Below are 19,346 nucleotides of genomic sequence, written 5' to 3'. Positions count from 1 at the left end.
ACGATGAACCATCTCTTTCCTCTTCCTTTTTTTTTAACATGTCAATCATGACTCCTGTTTATGCAGAAAGAGGTCTCTGGGTATTCCCATCTCAGCTGGATGATAAACCGGATGCGTTTCCCAGACTAGGCTGTGAGGGAATTCTTGCAAAAGAAGCTGGAACAAGGCTTGAAGAGGGAGAAGTCTGGCTCAGTCCTCCTCCAGACAATAAAAGGCCCTAATGAGTATAATTCCAGCTTTTTCTTAATGATTATGAATGCCAAATCATGGCTGCCACTATTCCCAGGGTTATAATTTTAAATGCAAATGTACTATTAGCCTTGTACAAGACCTCAGATTTCACAAGAGGTTTGCGGCTGAAATCATTGCTCAACTCCTCCAAAGCTTTTCTTGCTTAGTCGCAGGGCAAATGCAAACTCTGAGAGAAAATCAGCAGTATACTGAACATTATTTGGAAGCAGGGAGATTCTGGGGTGGAAGGAAATAATAATAATAAGAACTACAGAAAAAACAATTGCTGCCAACCTGCCTTCCATTGAGGACCTGTATACTGCACGAGTCAAAAAGAGGGTGGGGAAAATATTTACTGACCCCTCGCATCCTGGACACAAACTGTTTCAACTCCTACCCTCAAAACGTCGCTACAGAGCACTGCACACCAAGACAACTAGACACAAGAACAGTTTTTTCCCGAACGCCATCACTCTACTAAACAAATAATTCCCTCAACACTGTCAGACTTTCTACTAAATCTGCACTTCTATTTCTACTAGTTTTTCTCAACATTCCTATCATCCTTTTCCTCCCACTTAGGGCTGTATGACTGTAACTTGTTGCTTGTATCCTAAGATTTTTATTAATATTGATTGTTCCTTCATTGCTTATTTGACCCCTATGACAATCATTAAGTGTTGTACCACATGATTCTTGACAAATGTATCTTTTCTTTTATGTACACTGAGAGCATATGCACCAAGACAAATTCCTTGTGTGTCCAATCACACTTGGCCAATAAAATTCTATTCTATTCTATTCATAATAATAACAACAACAACAACAACAACAACATGACTTCAGTAACCAAGTTGTCGAAGCGTGGAACTCATTACCGGACTCCATAGTGTCATCCCCAAACCCCCAACACTTTATCCTTAGATTATCTACGATTGACCTATCCAGATTCCTAAGAGGTCAGTAAGGGGCGAGTACAAGTGCACTAGAGTGCCTTCCGTCCCCTGTCCTATTGCTTTCCTCTATCTCCTATACCTTTCTTCTATTCCTATATCTCTTCTTCTATTCTTTCATTGATATGTTCTATTACTATACCTTCTTTTCTATTATTTCTTAGATATATTTTACTATGAGTATCTCCTCTATAACCTTCATCATGTATTTTACTATGTGTATATAGATAATATACCCACTAAAACCCTCATTGTGTATTGGACAAAATAAATAAATAAAATAAATAAATGATTGTCCCAAAGGTACAATTGGACTTTCTGGGGTTTTTTTCCCTTTGAAGTTATTTCGCTTCTTATCCAAGAATCTTCTTGGATGAACTGAAGAAGCTTTTTAGAAGAACTGAAGAAGCTTCTTAGATGAGAAGCGAAATGTCTTCAAGGAGAAACCAGAAACTCCAGTTGCCTCTTGAAAAAGCTCCTTTTGGATATGATTATGCTGAGTATGGGAAGCCCCAATGATTCCAAAACAATGAACAGATTTCTGCTACCAGTTCTTCTGGCAATACTGCCATCATGTTATAGACACTCTGCAAAATGCAAGTTATGGTGGTAACCAGGGATGGGCAGCAGGCAGGATGGGGTGGAACACAGTTCCACCAGCGGAAATGAAAAGCTGTGCCCAGCTCCAGCTGATTGAAAGCTGTCACTTCCTGGATTACTGGTCTCAGCTCGGCTCTCCTTTTTCCTCCTGCTGCTGCGTCTGTGCTCCTTGCTTTTTTCCTCTTTCCTCCTTCCTGGCCTTGGACGAGCTTCCCTCTCTCTTGCCCGGCTCTCCTCCAACCTCATGTGACCACCTCCCACCTGAGGTGCAAGCAGAAGGCATGGGTGGAAGTGGGCCTGGCAGCATTTATGCTTCTGGCAGCACCCATTCATCTAGCTACCCAGCCTGAGGCCGGGGGGGGGGGCAGCCCAGGAAGGAGAGCACAGGAAACGCAAAGCCAATTGTCACCCCAGCAAGCGACACTGGGAAGGTTGTAAGTCAAGGACTAAACAGTTCACTTGAATGATAATGATCGTTCAAGCCACTCCCACCTGGTCACATTTATTTATTTATTAGATGTATATGCCGCCCCTCTCCGTAAACTCGGGGTGGCTCACAACAGCAATAGAACAATTCATAACAAATCTAATAATTTAAAAACATTTTAAAACCCCATTATTAATCAGACATACATGCAAACATAACATACATCATTTGTATAGGCCCGGGGGAGATATCTCAACTCCCCCATGCCTGGCGGCAAAGGTGGGTTTTAAGGAGTTTACGGAAGGCAAGGAGGGTGGGGGCAGTTCTAATCTCCCGGGGGAGCTGGTTCCAGAGAGTCGGGGCCGCCACAGAGAAGGCTCTTCCCCTGGGACCCGCCAAATGACATTGTTTAGTCGACGGGACCCGGAGAAGGCCAACTCTGTGGGACCTAATCGGTCACTGGGATTCGTGCGGCAGAAGGCGGTCCCGGAGATATTCTGGTCCGATGCCATGAAGGGCTTTATAGGTCATAACCAACACTTTGAATTGTGACAGGAAATTGATCGGCAACCAATGCAGACTGCGGAGAGTTGGTGTGACATGGGCATACCTGAGGAAGCCCATGATTGCTCTCGCAGCTGCATTCTGCACGACCTGAAGTTTCCGAACACTTTTCAAAGGTAGACCCATGTAGAGAGCATTACAGTAGTCGAACCTCGAGGTGATGAGGGCATGAGTGACTGTGAGCAGTGAGTCCCGGTCCAGATAGGACCGCAACTGGTGCACAAGGCGAACCTGGGCAAATGTCCCCCTCGCCACAGCTGAAAGATGTTTCTCTAATGTGAGTTGTGGATCGAGGAGGATGCCCAGGTTGCGGACCCTCTCTGAGGGGGTCAATAATTCCACTCCCAGCGTTATGGACGGACAGATGGGATTGTCCTTGGGAGGCAGAACCTACAGCCACTCCATCTTATCCGGGTTGAGTTTGAGTCTGTTGGCACATGGCTAACAAGCCACTCCTACCCAGTCATAGGACCATTAAGCCACACGCACAAAATAAGTCACACCCACAGTGTGGCAGTAAAAATTCTGGCTGCCCATTCCTGGTGGTGGCTCATAAAATATCCACCATCAACAGACAAATAGATAAAATAACCGTCCATCATTTTCTCAACTACCTCTGGCTTTTCACTAAGCACAGAAATTCACTTCTAAACTGAGCACTGGGCCATAGCCTTCAATTATGTTTTCTTTCTAATAACATCTCTGGAACTCTCTCTAGAAACTTTCTTGGAAAGAAAGATAATACTTGAGATTGATTCTAAGCTCAGTGGAATGCTGGTTTTCCATCAAACTATTTCAGGGATTTCAACCTGTTGTTTGGTATTTTCCATTGATCACAGACAAGTTATAAAAATGTCAAAATGTTTTTTTCCCTCCCAACCTGGCTCTAAGCACATGAAGACTAAACTCCAGAATGAATTTGGATAGTTAAACTACAATGGACATTTGACGTATCACGAGGTTTGAGAAATTATACAATATAGATCAAAATGGCATTTTTACTTCTTCAACAACTCTGGCGCTGCTTCTTAATAAAATTGTTCTTGAAATAAAACTCTAGTATTAATGAAATTATTAGTATTAGTCACAGCAGAGTCGTATCGCTGACCTCCCAGGGGAGGGGGGATGGAAAAAGAAGATAGTTCCATTAAAAATAGGGCAACTGCAACAGAATTAAAGCCAATGAGCAGATAGAATCTTTGAAATTCTTCTCTGGGCAAGGAAAGGACTTGAGATCACACAGAAGTGTTCCAGATAATTGCTTCTCACAATAAAGACTGTAAGAAAGCAATCTGCAGGGAATTTGGTACTCTAGGAGAGTTTTCCCAACCTTAGCAACTTGAAGATATTTGGACTTCAACTCCCAGAATTCCCCAGCCAGCAAACGCTGGCTGGGGAATTCTGGGAGTTGAAGTCCAGATATCTTCAAGTTGCCACGGTTGGGAAACACTGCTCTAGGACAGGGGTCTTCAACCTTGGGGACTTTATGACTTAGGGACTTCAATATGCCGGCTGAAGAATTCTAGGAGTTGAAGTCCACAAGTCGTAAAGTTCGCACGATTGGAGACTGCTGCTCTAGGAGATAAAGAAATGCCATCTCACCTAAACCATGATTGGAATATTTATGGACACAGAGTTCACCTACTTTCTTTTCTAATCACTTTTGGAAATTGCTTGTTGATTGCTTTTCAAATATTAGGAGCTTATAGATTGACAGGTAGTTTTCCTTCAATCCTTAGTGAATGAAGTTTCAAATATAAGTATAAGGACTTTTTAAAAATCATGTTTTGCAAACAGGTAATTTTAGAAATGGACTAAGGATCCAGATGGATTTGAAATAAGATTTGAAATTAATTAATTATAAGAATCATTCCCATTCAAAACAACAAATGTTGTTTGATAAGATGGAACTTTGAACATTGGACACTGTAAGGAACTAGAAGGAACTACTGTAAAGATTGAAATGGATCACTTAAATTCTTTATCATTGGAGGATATTTTTAATGGAATCCAAAAGTTTATTTTAAGAGTATCTGTTTGAAACATAATATAGAAGAGGAACAATTTTTACTGGATAAGACTGTGAGTGATTTGCATATAACTTTAAAAATTACAGGTTACAAGAATTATATGGAAAAAGAATTTTTGTAGGATATAGTGTATGAGTGAAATAAGCTAATTAAAAGGAATATGTATATTCCTTGGATAACATTCCTATAAGTTTCTATAAAAGAAACACATTAAAGCTTTGAAAAGTTTTGTGACAAGGGAGAAAGACAAAAGTGAAAAGAAATTATGTTCTAGGATATTATTTGAAGTTATTAGAAAACAAGATTGTCAAAAGTAAAAAGAAGGAATATAAAGTTGATTTATTTGATCAAAACTAAAACAGATAGATTAGCTCTTGAAGCCCTACATGGTCTTTTGTTAACCAGGACTAAACAACTTTAAGAATCCATTTATAGATAAGAAATTATAGATAAGAAAAAAAGAAGAGAATCACCCTTTTAACAGAAAATGAAAAGTAACTAAAATTGTTCATACTTGTCATCAGTGAGGAAGTATTTCTCATACGTTTTTTTAATTATTCTCCTTTTTCTCCCTTTTCTGTTTTTTTTCTTTTCTGCATTTTTACAGTTTTATTGAATTAGTTTTTAACTTTTTAACTGAATTATTTAATGATATTACTACAAAAATGAAATGTCATACTTCATAATTCATCATTTTATGGGATCACCATATTGCAAGTTAAGAATACTGGTAACTAATGGTAAAGAAAATTAGCCCATGATAAAGGAAGTGTGAAATTCTTGTTTCTCAACCCAGCAGAGACTTAAAGTCACTTTCTCCCTCCCTGGATTGCTACCCCAAAATAGATCACATAGGATAATCTCAACACTAATGTTTCTGCTGAGAGTATGAAATTTACCTGGTACCCCCATTGCCATGGAGATAGATGATGATGGGATTATCATCTGCAAGGGCCTCCTCATACCAGCTGAAGTCTTTTCCTTCAGCTTCCTCCCATCTGTTGTCTGCCAGAGTATACCTAAGACAGAAAGCCAACAGATCAGAAAGGCCTCTTTTTAGTCTTCCAAGATAAGCCAGACAAGCCAAACTCTGAAGTAGTAACTTTATGTTTATTTTAAGATTACATTAAGAGAATCTTGCAAGTCTGGAAATATTTCTCTCTTTCTTTCCTTGTACTCTCCAGAAAAGTAGATGGGATCATTTCTGAAATATTTCCCATGCTTCTTCTGCAGCTGAGATTATCCTTTACATGCTGGTTTTTATTTTATTTTATTATATTATATTTGGGTCATTCCGTGTGAAGTGAACCAGTGGTCCCCACCTCACCATCTCATATTTTGATGAAATTTGGTACAATTTATATCTTAATGATATAAAACTATGCTGTGCAAAATTTTAGTTCAAAAGACTAAAAATTGGGAGTTCTAGGAGACCTCAAATAAAGGGTTGCAAAATGCTGAGTCAGCAAAAATGACATTTTGGGCCAACTTCTAGAAACTGTAAATGCGGCCAAATTTCATCAAAATCTGAGATGGTAAGGTGGGGATGATCTTTAAAATTGGTCCACTTGACACGGAATGACTCATCTGTCAAGTACGTATTGGTGGTATACAAAGAAATAACAATAATACATGATATTGGTATTAATAAGAGAGAACACTTAGGACAGGGACGGTAGGCATGCTGGTGCACTTATGCACGCCCCTTACTGACATCTTAGGAATTGGATGAGGTCAACAATGGATAATTTCAGGGTGAAGATTTGGAGGTTTGGTGATGGAGCAACAAAGACCAGTAGTGAGTTTCATGCATTCTTTGGTTGTCCAAAAGAGGTAAACTACCTTTGTCCAAATTACTTAACAAACCACGTCATTTAACTAAAGTAGCCTACATGTTTATTTTTTTAAAAAAATTAGATTCATACCTGCACCAACTTAAACAAAGAAAAAATTGGAGAATACTGATCTAGCCTCCCTACTAAGGATATCATAGAAGATGTCAAAAAGATCAATGGGACAACTTCAGTCATGCAATCAAAGATGCTTTGTGCATGCATAAAAGGACAGGGGTCAACTGTACAGTTGTGGACACCATCTGGCCTTTGTTTACTTTTCCATGAATGCCCCACTTTGCGATTCTGAAGTAGAACAGAACATCTCACAGCAGCCAATTCTTCCAGGTCGACTCATCATAGCCAACTCAGTCCCACCAATACACTGCGGGACAATTCAATGTGGGATAACTCAGGATTAAGTAAATTGCAGTGGGCCTTGTCTCACTTTAGGTTTGAACCTTCTCATATTAGAAGTCCTCGAGGCTGGGGTGAGCTGCAAGTCACTTGTCCCTCTCTTGAATTATCCTGCGTTGAATTGTCCTGTGCCTAGTTGGCTGGAGCTCATTGTCCTAGGCCAGTGATGGTGAACCCTTTTTTATCTCGGATGCCGAAAGTGCGCACTCATGTGCTATCACAGATGCATGCGTGCCTACATCCATAATTCAATGCCCCTGCTCCCTACTCCCCGCATACACATGCAGGACTCCCCCCCTACTGCCCCATCCCCTACATATGATGCCCCCTGCTCCCCGACTTCCAGTGGGCCCTGTAGGCCTGTTTTCCACCCTCCCCATGTGCCAGAGGCTTTCTTGGAGCCAGGGAGAGTGAAAACGGTTTCTCCCGCTGGCCTGGAGGTCTTCTGGAAGCCAAAAATGCCCGCCCAGAGCATCAGCGCAAGCCAAAAATCCACAGGAGCTGAACTAGGGCAACGGTTCATGTGCCGGCAGATATGGTACCACGTGCCACCCTGTGGCATACGTGTCATAGGTTCACCATCATGGTCCTAGACCTACTTTGAAGTAGTGGTCTCTTGGTCACAGATCTGATCTCAAGTCAGCTTGACCAAGGGAACTCCAAGTTGGACCTATATATTAGAAACATAGAAGATTAGAAACATAGAAACATAGAAAACTGACGGCAGAAAAAGACCTCATGGTCCATCTAGTCTGCCTTTATACTATTTCCTGTATTTTATCTTACAATGGATATATGTTTATCCCAGGCATGTTTAAATTCAGTTACTGTGGATTTACCAACCACGTCTGCTGGAAGTTTGTTCCAAGGATCTACTACTCTTTCAGTAAAATAATATTTTCTCATGTTGCTTTTGATCTTTCCCCCAACTAACTTCAGATTGTGTCCCCTTGTTCTTGTGTTCAGTTTCCTATTGATGGCAGAAAAAGACCTCATGGTCCATCTAGTCTGCCTTTATACTATTTCCTGTATTTTATCTTAGGATGGGTATATGTTTATCCCAGGCATGTTTAAATTCAGTTATATTTATTTTAGGAAATTTACATTGCCGCTTATTTTTGCACATAGTGACTCATCTCAAGGAGGCTGATGGTACTTACTCACCAAATGCCAAAAGTGACTCCTGGTTCAGAGGTAAGGTAGAAGTTTTTGGTGCTCCTTAGAAATACCTCAGGTTTCTTATAATCTACTCCAAATGGGTACACCACTGCAAAAGAAAATAATGATGATGTTTGCTTTCAGTGAAGTCACTTGACCGCTCCTCCCATTTCCAGCTCTCTATGCCATGACAAAGACTCTGAAAACTTCAAAAATTGCTTTAATTGGTTTATTTTCCCTGTACTCACAGCATGCTAGGATTTAATAATATTGTGATGGACAGAACCACATTCTCTTCAGAGAGAATAATCCACAGATTTTATCCAACCTCAGTTCTGATATTTTAGATCAAGGACCAATAAAATTTTCACGAGCCAAGCACTCTTGTGCAATTTTCTTCAATAGGATGAAAATGAATTTAAAGGGATCAAGATCTCACCCAAGATCAACAAATCTCATGTCAGATAGGTGGAAAAGTATACTGCTGCCTATTTGCACATGGCAACTCATATAATCTATCCCAAAGGTTTTTTGTATGGAAGACCTGAAAGGAAGACTCAAAGGAACCTGTTTTTTGCAATAAGAGGAGAACTGGGCCATTTCTTCATTTAAATTTATGTTTATTGAAATGGATATAATCTGAAGCCGTCCCCAGCTTTGGAAAATAAGAAGATCAGTTGGAAACAAGTGACAAACATCTTAAAATCCCTGCCCCGTGCAGTAATTATTAAGCTAGTAAAAATGTTCTTTAAAACAGAAAAGAGCATTAAAAATATCAAGGAGAACACTTCCCCATTTACTGTATGTTTTCTCGTGGTTACCCTGCCTGGTGGAGTATGTTTAAAAATGACTATATTTTTCAGACTATAAGATAATAATAATAATTATTATTAGTAGTAGTAGTAGTAGTAGTAGTAGTAATAGTAGTAATAGTAGTATTGTTGTTGTTGTTTTGTTGCTGCTGCTGTTGTTGTTGTTGTTGTTGTTGTTATTATTATTATTATTATTATTATTATTATTATTATTATCTATTAGATTTGTATGCCGCCCCTCTCCGAAGACTGGTGTATAAGATGTACCAAGATTTCAAAGAGATAAGTAAGTAACCTTCTGCATGCCTCATTTTTCACAAAAATGGACCCATTTTTCACCCATTTTGCAAAAAATGGGGCACACAGAGGGTTTGGCAAGCCCGCAGAGTGCTGCAGGGAGATGGGGGAAGGCAAAAATGCCCACTTTTCCATCTGTTTCTTTGCAAAGGGGTTTGGCAGAGGGTTTGGCAGGCCTGCAGAGCAGTAGTATTGAAATGGTAAAGGACACCACACTGGTAGCAAAAGTTGGGCTGCATGCGCAGCTTTGTTTCTCCTGTGTGCACGAGTGTTTCAGCGTTTTTCGTTTCTGTGCATGCGCAGGGAATAAATTTTTTCAAGGGGATGTGCAAAAGAGAGAGATTTCGGGCATTTTTTGCTTCCGTGCATGCCTGGAAGCAAAAAAAATAACCGAAATTTCACACACACACATACACATGTCCCCCTGCAAGATTTTGCTTCCTGCGCATGCACAGAAGCAAAACCACGCTGGGATACGTGTTCACGCACACAAGAGAAGTGAAGCTGTGAATGCAGCACACCAGTAGTGGCGGGAATTGGAATCTGTCCCTGCTGCAGAGGGCTCCTACGGGCTGGGAGAAGGCAAAAATGTCCCCATTTTTGCAAAACAACTTTGCCTGTTTTTTCACAAAAACTGAGCTGTTTTTGCCTTCTCCCTGCCCCCAGGAACAGCCTGCTGGCCTCCCCAACCCTCTGCGCACTCCATTTTTATTATTTTTATTTATTTATTTTGTCCAATACACAATGAGGGTTTTAGTGGGTATATATCTATATACACATAGTACAGTAAAATACATGATGAAGTTTATAGTAAAATATATCTAAGAAATAATAGAAAAGAAGGTATAGTAATAGAACATATCAATGAAAGAATAGAAGAAGAGTTATAGGAATAGAAGAAAGGTATAGGAGGTATAGGAGAGTAATAGGACAGGGGACGGAAGGCACTCTAGTGCACTTGTACTCGCCCCTTACTGACCTCTTAGGAATCTGGATAGGTCAACCGTAGATAATCTAAAGGTAAAGTGTTGGGGGTTTGGGGATGACACTATGGAGTCCGGTAATGAGTTCCACGCTTTGACAACTCGGTTACTGAAGTCATATTTTTTACAGTCAAGTTTGGAGCGGTTAATATTAAGTTTAAATCTGTTGTGTTCTCTTGTGTTGTTGTGGTTGAAGCTGAAGTAGTGGCCAACAGGCAGGACTACAAAAATGGGACAGAGGGGAAGGGCTTCAGGAGGCCAAAAATGGCTGTATTTGGTGTATAACAGAAAGGTAAGACGATATATGGCGAGTAGGATCCGAGAAAGAAGAAACAAGTTGGAATCACTCTATAATATGTAAATAAATATTTCACTCTTGGGTTTAAATGATTTATACAAGAAATACCCCCAACTGGTTGTGGGGTATGATTGATTGTCTGGTGATGGGCACAGTCACTGAGCACATGTTATATGTTATATGTTGTGTGTGTGTTTTATATTATAAAAATCAATTAAAAATATTAATATAACAGTAATGGCGAACCTTTTTTTTCCTTGGGTGCCGAAAGAGTGTGGGTGCGTGCTATTGCACATGTGAGTGCCCACACCCATAATTCAATGCCCGTGGAGGGTGAAAACAGCTTCTCCCACCCCCCAGAGGCCCTCTGGAGGCAGGAAACGGCCTGTTTCCCAACTTCTGGTGGGCCCAGTAGGCTCGTGTTTTGCCCTCCCCAGGCTCCAAAGGCTTCTCTAGAGCCGGGGGAGGGTAAAAACGCCCTCCCCCATCTCCACAGAGACTCTCTGGAAGCCAAAAATGTCCTCCCAGAGCCTCTGTTCAAGCCAAAAATCAGCTGGACAGCACACACATTCACGCTGGAGCTGAGCTTGCGTGCCAGCAAATATGGCTCCGCGGGCCACCTGTAGCACCCGTGCCATAGGTTCGCCATCACTGGCATATAAGATGCACCGACATTTCCAACCTCTTTTGAGGAGGGGGGAAATGTGCGTCACATACTCCGAAAAATATGATATGCTGTGCAATTGTTAGCTATTTATCGACCTTTATTTAAACAAGCTTCTTTTAACTATCAGCATGGCTTTGGAGAGCTTGCTAAAAGCACTAGTCTTAAAACTGGAAGTTCTAGTCTTGGTTTAGTCATGGTTTCAGCTAAATGCCTTCGTCCACCCACCTCTCAGTTGCCAAGATACCTGCAGGCTCTTGTCCACATATCTGCCAGAATCAAGACTGATTCAAATGAAGAAAACAGCATTTTTTTAAAAAAATTATCTTTATTTGATTAAAACAGGAAAAGAGATAACAGAGAGTGTGTGATCTTCCTTCATTAAAATGTTTATGTAAAAATTATATATTCGTCACTTTAACAACCTAGTAATTTAGAAAGCTTAGGGACACTATTAAGTTGATCTTTTGCAACAATATTTTGAATGGATTTTTTGAGCAAGAAGCAGATCCACCCTGTGTTTGAGTTACAATTGCATTATCTGACATTTTCAATAAAGAGTAACGCAATCAACTTGATAAAAATACATATATATATTTTAGTGATTTCCAACAAGTCCTTAATCTGTAACTGATCTGTGAATTATTACAGGCATACAGGAAGAAATGTATAGAGCTTTCTATTTTCAATTGAGATAAGTGGATAAAACAACAGGAATACTTACAAAAGTTGAGGTAGACAAATTTTCTTAATAGTGGAGGAAATAGTCGAATAGTCAATGGTATAGAGACATATATAATAAATACATACAGTAACACCGCCGTGGCTATAGAGATATAATCCAGAAATTTCCTAGAGAAAAAAAAATTGGAATAAGTTTTAAAATATTGTTTTTATTTAGTTTATTTATTTATTATTTGGATTTGTATGCCGCCCCTCTCTGAAGACTTGTTGCTTACAATAATTATATTGCTTACAGTGGTAATCCAAGAAGGCTAATAATTGTGATGGTTCAGGTAGTCCCATAACCACAATTGAGCCCAGAATTTCTGTTGCTAAGCAAGGCAGTTGTCAAGTGACTTCCACTCCGTTTTAAAACCTTTTAAAGCACGGTTAAGCGAATCGGCGTAGTTGTTAAGTGAATCAAATGGTCATTAAGCAAATCCCACTGATTTTGCTTCTCAGAGGCTGACTAGGAAGGTCATAAATTGGAGTCCCAGGGATGCTTCAAGTGTCATAAACGCCAGTGACCAAGTGCCTGAATTTTTGCTCATGCTACCATTGGGAATGCCGCAACGATTGTTAAATGTGTAAAATGGCCGTAAGTCACTTCTTGCAGAGTTATTATTATTATTATTATTATTATTATTATTATTATTATTATTATTTATTAGATTTGTTTGCCGCTCCTCTCCGAAGACTTTTGAACAGCCACTTAAAAAATGATTGTAAGTCCAGGACTACTTCAGGGACCGCCTTCTGCCGCACGAATCCCAGCGGCCAGTTAGGTCCCACAGAGTGGGTCTTCTCCGGGTCCCGTCAACTAAACAATGCCACTTGGCAGGACCCAGGGGAAGAGCCTTCTCTGTGGTGGCCCCAGCCCTCTGGAACCAACTCCCCCCAGAGATTAGAATTGCCCCCACCCTCCTTGCCTTTCGTAAGCTACTTAAAACCAACCTCTGTCGCCAGGCATGGGGGAATTAAGACTTCTTCTCCCCCTAGGCCGTTACAACTGTATGCATGGTATGTTTGTGTGTATGTTTGGTTTTATATATTAAGGGGTTTTAATTTGCTTTTAGTATGGGATTTATTGTATATTGTTCATGATTGTTGTTAGCTGCCACGAGTTTTCGGAGAGGGGCAGCATATAAATCCAATAAACTTGAAACTTGTCTCTCTGCCTGCCTGCCTGCCTGCCTGCCTGCCTGCCTGCCTGCCTGCCTGCCTGCCTGCCTGCCTGCCTGCCTGCCTGCCTGCCTGCCTGCCTATCCATCCATCCATCCATCCATCCATCCATCCATCTATTGGATTTGTATGCCGCCCCTCTCCGAGGACTATATTACATCCGGTACTGGAAGCTTGGGACCTTAAACAACGAGAGAGCTGGTTGAATGGTTTAGGGACTTAGGAACCAGCCTCTTACAAACTGTTGGAAGTTATGAAAACCTCCTCACCCACACGCCTCCAAAAAGTTACCTATGGCCTAGTTTTGAAGTTCTGGTGGCTGGGCTCTTCCTGCAGTCCTGTAATTGCATTTCGGATGCTAAGTAACCTGCCCCAATTAATGGCTTCCTGCAACGTCCCGCTGTCACATTGACCATGAATTATGTTTGTGTTAGAAACTGGCATAGGTTTCTGGCAAATAGCAGCCTTTGTGACCAGTAGGTTAGTTTAGCAAATGTATTATTTGCTTAGCAATCACAGTGGTCACTTTACAACTGTGGCATTTGCTGCCATAAAATCGAGCATGATTGTGCATTGATCTACCTAATGACAGCACAATTCACAAAGAGAGTTCTAGGCTCATTTAGGTTCGTGAGCAGTGATGGGCAGCAGTCGGTGCGCCCAATGCGCAGTTCTGGTAGATTGGTGGCTGTGCACATGCGCAACCGGCAAGATACCGATGATTTTTGCCTCTTTTTTTTGCTTCTGCGCATGCGTGGAAGCAAAGAAATAGGCAAAAATTGCCCAAATCTCGTGTGCATGAGTGTCCACACGTGAGATAATAACTTAATAATAATTAATAATAATAATAATAATTAATAATAATAATGATAATGATAATAATAATAATTTATTAGATTTGTATGCCGCCCCTCTCCGAAGACTCAGGGTGGCTCACAAAGATTTGGATGATTTTTGCTGCTTTTTTGCATCTACACAGGCACAGAAGCGAAAACATGGTGAATATTGCCAAAATTCCATGCAAGAATGCTTGCACACAAGAGATTTGGTTGATTTTTGCTTAATTTTTGCTTCCGCGCATGTGCAGAAGCAAAAAAAGATGAAAATCGCCCAAATCTCACATGCGCAAGGTTGCTCATGAGAGATTTTGGTTCAAATCCCCCTTCAGTAAAACAGGGGTGGTCATTGCCAGCATGTGAGGCATCCGGCCTATGGGCCCCGAATTTGGACAGTCAAACTGTTTCTCTGTTGAAGAAAATAAATCAGAAGCTTTCACAGTCACCTGCATTTAGCTGATTCAAATAACTTCTTTATAATCATATCAAAGTACAGTACCATACATACTTCTTTACGGTAAATGGAGAGCATCCCTCATACAGATATCATATTTATTTGTTTGTTTGTTTGTTTGTTTGTTTGTTTGTTTACTTACTTACTTACTTACTTACTTACTTACTTACTTACTTACTTACTTACTTACTTACTTACTTACTTATTAAGTTTGTATGCAGCCCTTCTCTGCAGATTCGGGGCGGCTCACAACAGCAACAGAAAACAATATATAATACAAATTCAGTAATTAGAAAGCTAAAAATCATAGCCCAATGAAGACTCACACTGGAGATCCCGCCCAGCTCCAAGCTCAGTTCTTTGCACATGTTCAAATCCTTGACGTTGAGTGACATCAAGTTGGCCACCTTTAAGCCAATCACATGACCTTTAAGCCACCCCTCCGGTCACACGATCGTCAAGCCACTCCTACCTGGTCACATAGCCAGCAAGCCACCTCCACAAAATAAGCTACGCCCACAGTGTGGTAGTAAAAAATTGTGCAGCCCTTCACTGCCGATGAGGTTTAACACCTCTAAAGAACTGGGATCACACAGGCAGACTCAGAAAGGGAGCGATTTGTGAGCCCTGCCAGTGAAGGAAGGAAAGATGGCACTCCAGCAGGGATAGAGGTTGCCAGACTAGGTTGCTTCAGTTGCAAAATGTACATACGGATACATTTCTCACTGTTTTCATTCAACCACTCTAATCCTAATAACCATTGTTTTGGTCATCTTTGGCTTGCCAAATATACTGTGACTGATCATTATTTTCTTAATTGTTCAAAGCAGCTTTAAATGCTTGTATCATATTGGATAAGTGTCTTAATACAAACTGTGCTTGTATTCAGAACTCTTATCTCACACACCTGGGCACACCAGCTAGCTAGCTGTCTATCTATAGTCTAAAAAGTCTATGATTGGACATGCCTTCCCATCTTGTATTTTGCAAATTTTCTATTCCAAATAAATATATGAAGTCCCAAATCTTGGTAGGTAAGATTAAAACAGGACAGTTTTTAAATCCACAGTTTCCTCCCAATTATATTAAACTGTGAATTCAACTGAGTGCTGCCAGGATATTATGGGAATTGAGTGCACTACATTAAGGAAGGCTAAATTTTGGGCACTTTTATTACAGTGCCACAAGCATATCCACTATATACTGGAAATTAGTATATCAAATGTCATGTTAAACCATAGTTTGTTTCAACATGCATTGTGGAACAAGTCACAGTTGAGTAAATTTCTTAAATAAACTAAAATGGAAGGGGAAATAAATCATACATTTATCTACACACTAAATTTATATATATACTGGTGAATAAAATGAATGAAGACTAAAATAAAAAATTCTGCTTTTTAAAATGTTCTGTTCCACAAAACCCATGTCAATTGTGCTCAGTTTTTCTCAATGTTGATTACTTTTAAGATATATGGACTTCAACTCCCATAATTGCCCATGCTGGCTGGTGAATTCTGGGAATTGAAATACATACATATTAAGGTTGCTGAAGTTGCAGGAACTCTGTACTGGAGGAGCAACAGTTTATTTATTTATTTATTTATTGGATTTGTATGCCACCCCTCTCTGGAGACTCGGGGCGGCTAACAGCAACAATAAAGCAGTGTACAATAGTAGTCTGACGTTAGAAATAATTAAAAGCCCATTAATATAAAAACCCAAACATACTTACATACATACCATGCATAGAATTGTAAAGGCCTAGGGGGAAGAGGGTCTCAATTCCCCCATGCCTGACGACAAAGGTGGGTTTTAAGCAGCTTACGAAAGGCAAGGAGGGTGGGGGCAATTCTAATCTTTGGGGGGAGTTGGTTCCAGAGGGCCGGGGCCTCCACAGAGAAGGCTCTTCCCCTGAGTCCCACCAAGAGACATTCTTTAGTTGACGGGACCCGGAGAAGATCCACTCTGTGGGACATAACTGGTCGCTGGGATTTGTGCAGCAGAAGGTGGTCCCTGAGATAATCTGGTCCGGTGCCATGAAGGGTTTTATAGGTCATAACCAACACTTTGAATTGTGATCGGAAACTGATCGGCAACCAATGCAGACTGCGGAGTGTTAGTGTAACATGGGCATATTTGGGAAAGCCCATGATTGCTCTCGCAGCTGCATTCTGCATGATCTGAACATTTTTCAAAGGTAGCCCCATGTAGAGAGCGTTACAGTAGTCAAGTTTCGAGGTGATGAGGGCATGAGTGACTGTGAGCAGTGACTCACGGGCCAAGTAGGGTCGCAACTGGTGCACAAGGCGAACCTGGGCAAACGCCCCCCTCGCCGCAGCTGAAAGATGTTTCTCTAATGTGAGCTGTGGATCGAGGAGGACGCCCAAGTTGCGAACCTTCTCTGAGGGGGCCAATGATTCTCCCCCTAGGGTAATGGACGGACAGATGGAATTGTCCTTGGGAGGTAAGACCCACAGCCACTCCGTCTTGTCTGGGTTGAGCTTGAGTTTGTTGACACTCATCCAGGCCCCAACATCCTCCAGGCACCGGCACATCACTTCCACCGCTTCGTTGGCTGGACATGGGGTGGAGATGTATAACTGGGTATCATCGGTGTATTGATGATACCTCACCCCATGCCCTTGGATGATTTCACCCAGTGGTTTCATGTAGATATTAAATAGTAGGGGGGAGAGGACCGACCCTAAATTTGAGGCTATAACCTGTTCTATTTTCCATCAGTAGTTCTGGGAGGATGTATTTCAGCACAGTAGTAAAACAGTTGCAGTTGAGTGAGATCTATTGCCTAAGTTTAAATGACACATATAACCAGCATGTCATTAAAACCATCTTAACCAGAACCGAAGGAACCATTTCTGATCGTGTTAAGAGTCCACCTGCCAAAGTCAACTTAACTTAACGGCAGAAAAAAAAGAGCACTGGTGCATTTTGGGCACTTTGTGTATTTCAAATGATGATCACAACAGCTGACTTAGAGATAATTCAAGGTTGACTCAGCCTTCCTTCCTTCCCATGTAGATAATATGGAGGACCCAGATTGTTGGGGGCAAAATGTCTGATTCCGTAAACCGCATAGAGAGGGCTGTAAAAGCACTTCGAAGCTGTGTACTGTATAAGTCTAAATGCTATGGAGATTGGAAACCTCTCAGCCTCAGAAAGTTCACCCGGTAGCCTTGACTCAGCTTCCACCACGCAGCCCATTTAAGAATCCTTTATCCTGATAGCGGCAAGGATCATATATGCCCAACATTGCAAAATTGAAAAAATACCAGAAGAAGGGATGGTAATTTAAAAGGTGATGGATTGTGCAGAGATGGATATGCTAGAAGGGAAGGAGGATTTGGGCTATTAATAATAGCCTATTATAAAAATATGGGAGAACTTCTATAATTGGCTAAAAGAAAGGATAATAGAAAAGAAACTATACAGAAAGACAGTTTAAAAGATTAAAATTTCAATTTGTAGAAAAGTAAGCAAATATGTAAATATGCAAAGCAATACGCCAACTAAAATATGCTAAAAATGTATATATCTCTGACTGAAATTCTGAATGAGAAGGGGATGTAAATATCCCAAATGTATGTTTTATTTACGTCTGGGGGGGTTTCTTTCTCTCTTTCTTATTTGTTTTTGTATTTCCTTTTTCTGTTCTGTTTTTTATTTCCTTGGCATTTATAATGTTTATACAAATTTATTGAAAGTTTTTAAAAAAATAAGAATCCCTTCCGTTTACTCTAGCCCGGCATCAGGCTGAGGTTTTCACTGGAGTAGTAACCAAGTAGTAACCAAAGGGAAAGCCCCCTCGGGAGCGAGCGTCGGGAGCGCGTTTCGGTCTTTTCCACACACGCTTCTTAAAGCGCGCTGCGCTCTTTTTAACTTAATTCGTTTTATACCTTCGGAAACCTGCTTGGGAATTTTAATTCTGAGAACGGCTCGGGGTTCTCCACGCGCCCTTTATTTTCCCACACCAGCGACGGATGACATTCGGCAGCCAAAAAAAAAGGAGCCGAGGTTCCAGCAACGCGGCGGCGAGCCGGCCAAAGAGGGAATCTCAAAGGGGACCGGCGCCGGAGGCAGAGACACCCGGTTCCCGTCGGCTCGCCAAGCCTTTCACCAAGCGCCTTACCCGTCAGCCAACTCGGAGGAAGCGGCGTCGCCCATGCCAGGCACCCAAGCGAGCTCCTTTTTATCCGACAAGCAGAGAGATCGAGCGTGGATACCGGCACCTACGCGCCTCGACCGCTTAGATAGTCCGCGGAATAAAAGATGCAACCGGCGACTACTCCGCCTTCGCGGCCAAAGGGGCGGAACGGAGGCCGGGAGGTCAGCCGAACGTCGCCTCCGCAAAAGCCGGCACCGTATAATTCCACGCCCTCCACGCGGGTTGAATTGCGTGGAGGCGGAGCCGATTGCTCCAAGCCGCGCTCGAGTGGCGCGGTGGCTTTTAAAGACGTGCGTAAAAGCGCACACAAACATCATACGCAGCTTCTTCTCTGGCAATGTTACACTGCTAACCGGAGCTTGCAAAGCCATTGGATAGGCCAGTTCTGGGATGCAGCTCACCTGTCTGGAAGTCGCATTGCGTATTAGGCATTCATACAATCGGGAGGATCCAGAAATATTTCACGCCTCCGCTAACAAAATGTCTTATTCCACCAGACTTGAAATACTGGGATAAGACAATTTATAATTACCTCGCCTCTGATCTTATGTAAATGTACCCTATTTTTCTGTGTATAAGATGCATCTTTTTCCTGCCTAAAAGAGGCTGATAATTAGGGTGCCTCTTATACTCTGAATGTAGCTTTTTCCCCCCCAGTCCTAACTAGCTGCTAACGATCTTCCCAGCTCTTACCTTGCA

At 41.4% G+C, this 19,346-nt stretch overlaps 1 protein-coding gene across 1 annotated transcript in view; it reads right to left on the bottom strand.

Annotated features, from left to right (window-relative positions):
* Nucleotides 1-19,048, bottom strand: part of ABHD12B (abhydrolase domain containing 12B) — a 41,011-nt gene extending 21,963 nt beyond the window's left edge. The window contains exons 1-4 of the mRNA XM_070749310.1: nt 18,612-19,048; nt 11,991-12,118; nt 8,219-8,321; nt 5,705-5,824 (exon numbers count right to left, since the gene is read on the bottom strand). Of these exons, the coding sequence (XP_070605411.1) occupies nt 5,705-5,824; nt 8,219-8,321; nt 11,991-12,118; nt 18,612-19,018 (758 nt within the window). The 5' untranslated portion in view covers nt 19,019-19,048. The remainder of the gene's footprint in view (nt 1-5,704; nt 5,825-8,218; nt 8,322-11,990; nt 12,119-18,611) is intronic.
* Between the last annotated feature and the right edge of the window lie 298 nt (nt 19,049-19,346).

This window comes from Erythrolamprus reginae, chromosome 1 (assembly GCF_031021105.1).
Source record: "Erythrolamprus reginae isolate rEryReg1 chromosome 1, rEryReg1.hap1, whole genome shotgun sequence".
Taxonomy (NCBI): domain Eukaryota; kingdom Metazoa; phylum Chordata; class Lepidosauria; order Squamata; family Dipsadidae; genus Erythrolamprus; species Erythrolamprus reginae.
This window is presented reverse-complemented; position numbering and strand designations above follow the sequence as displayed.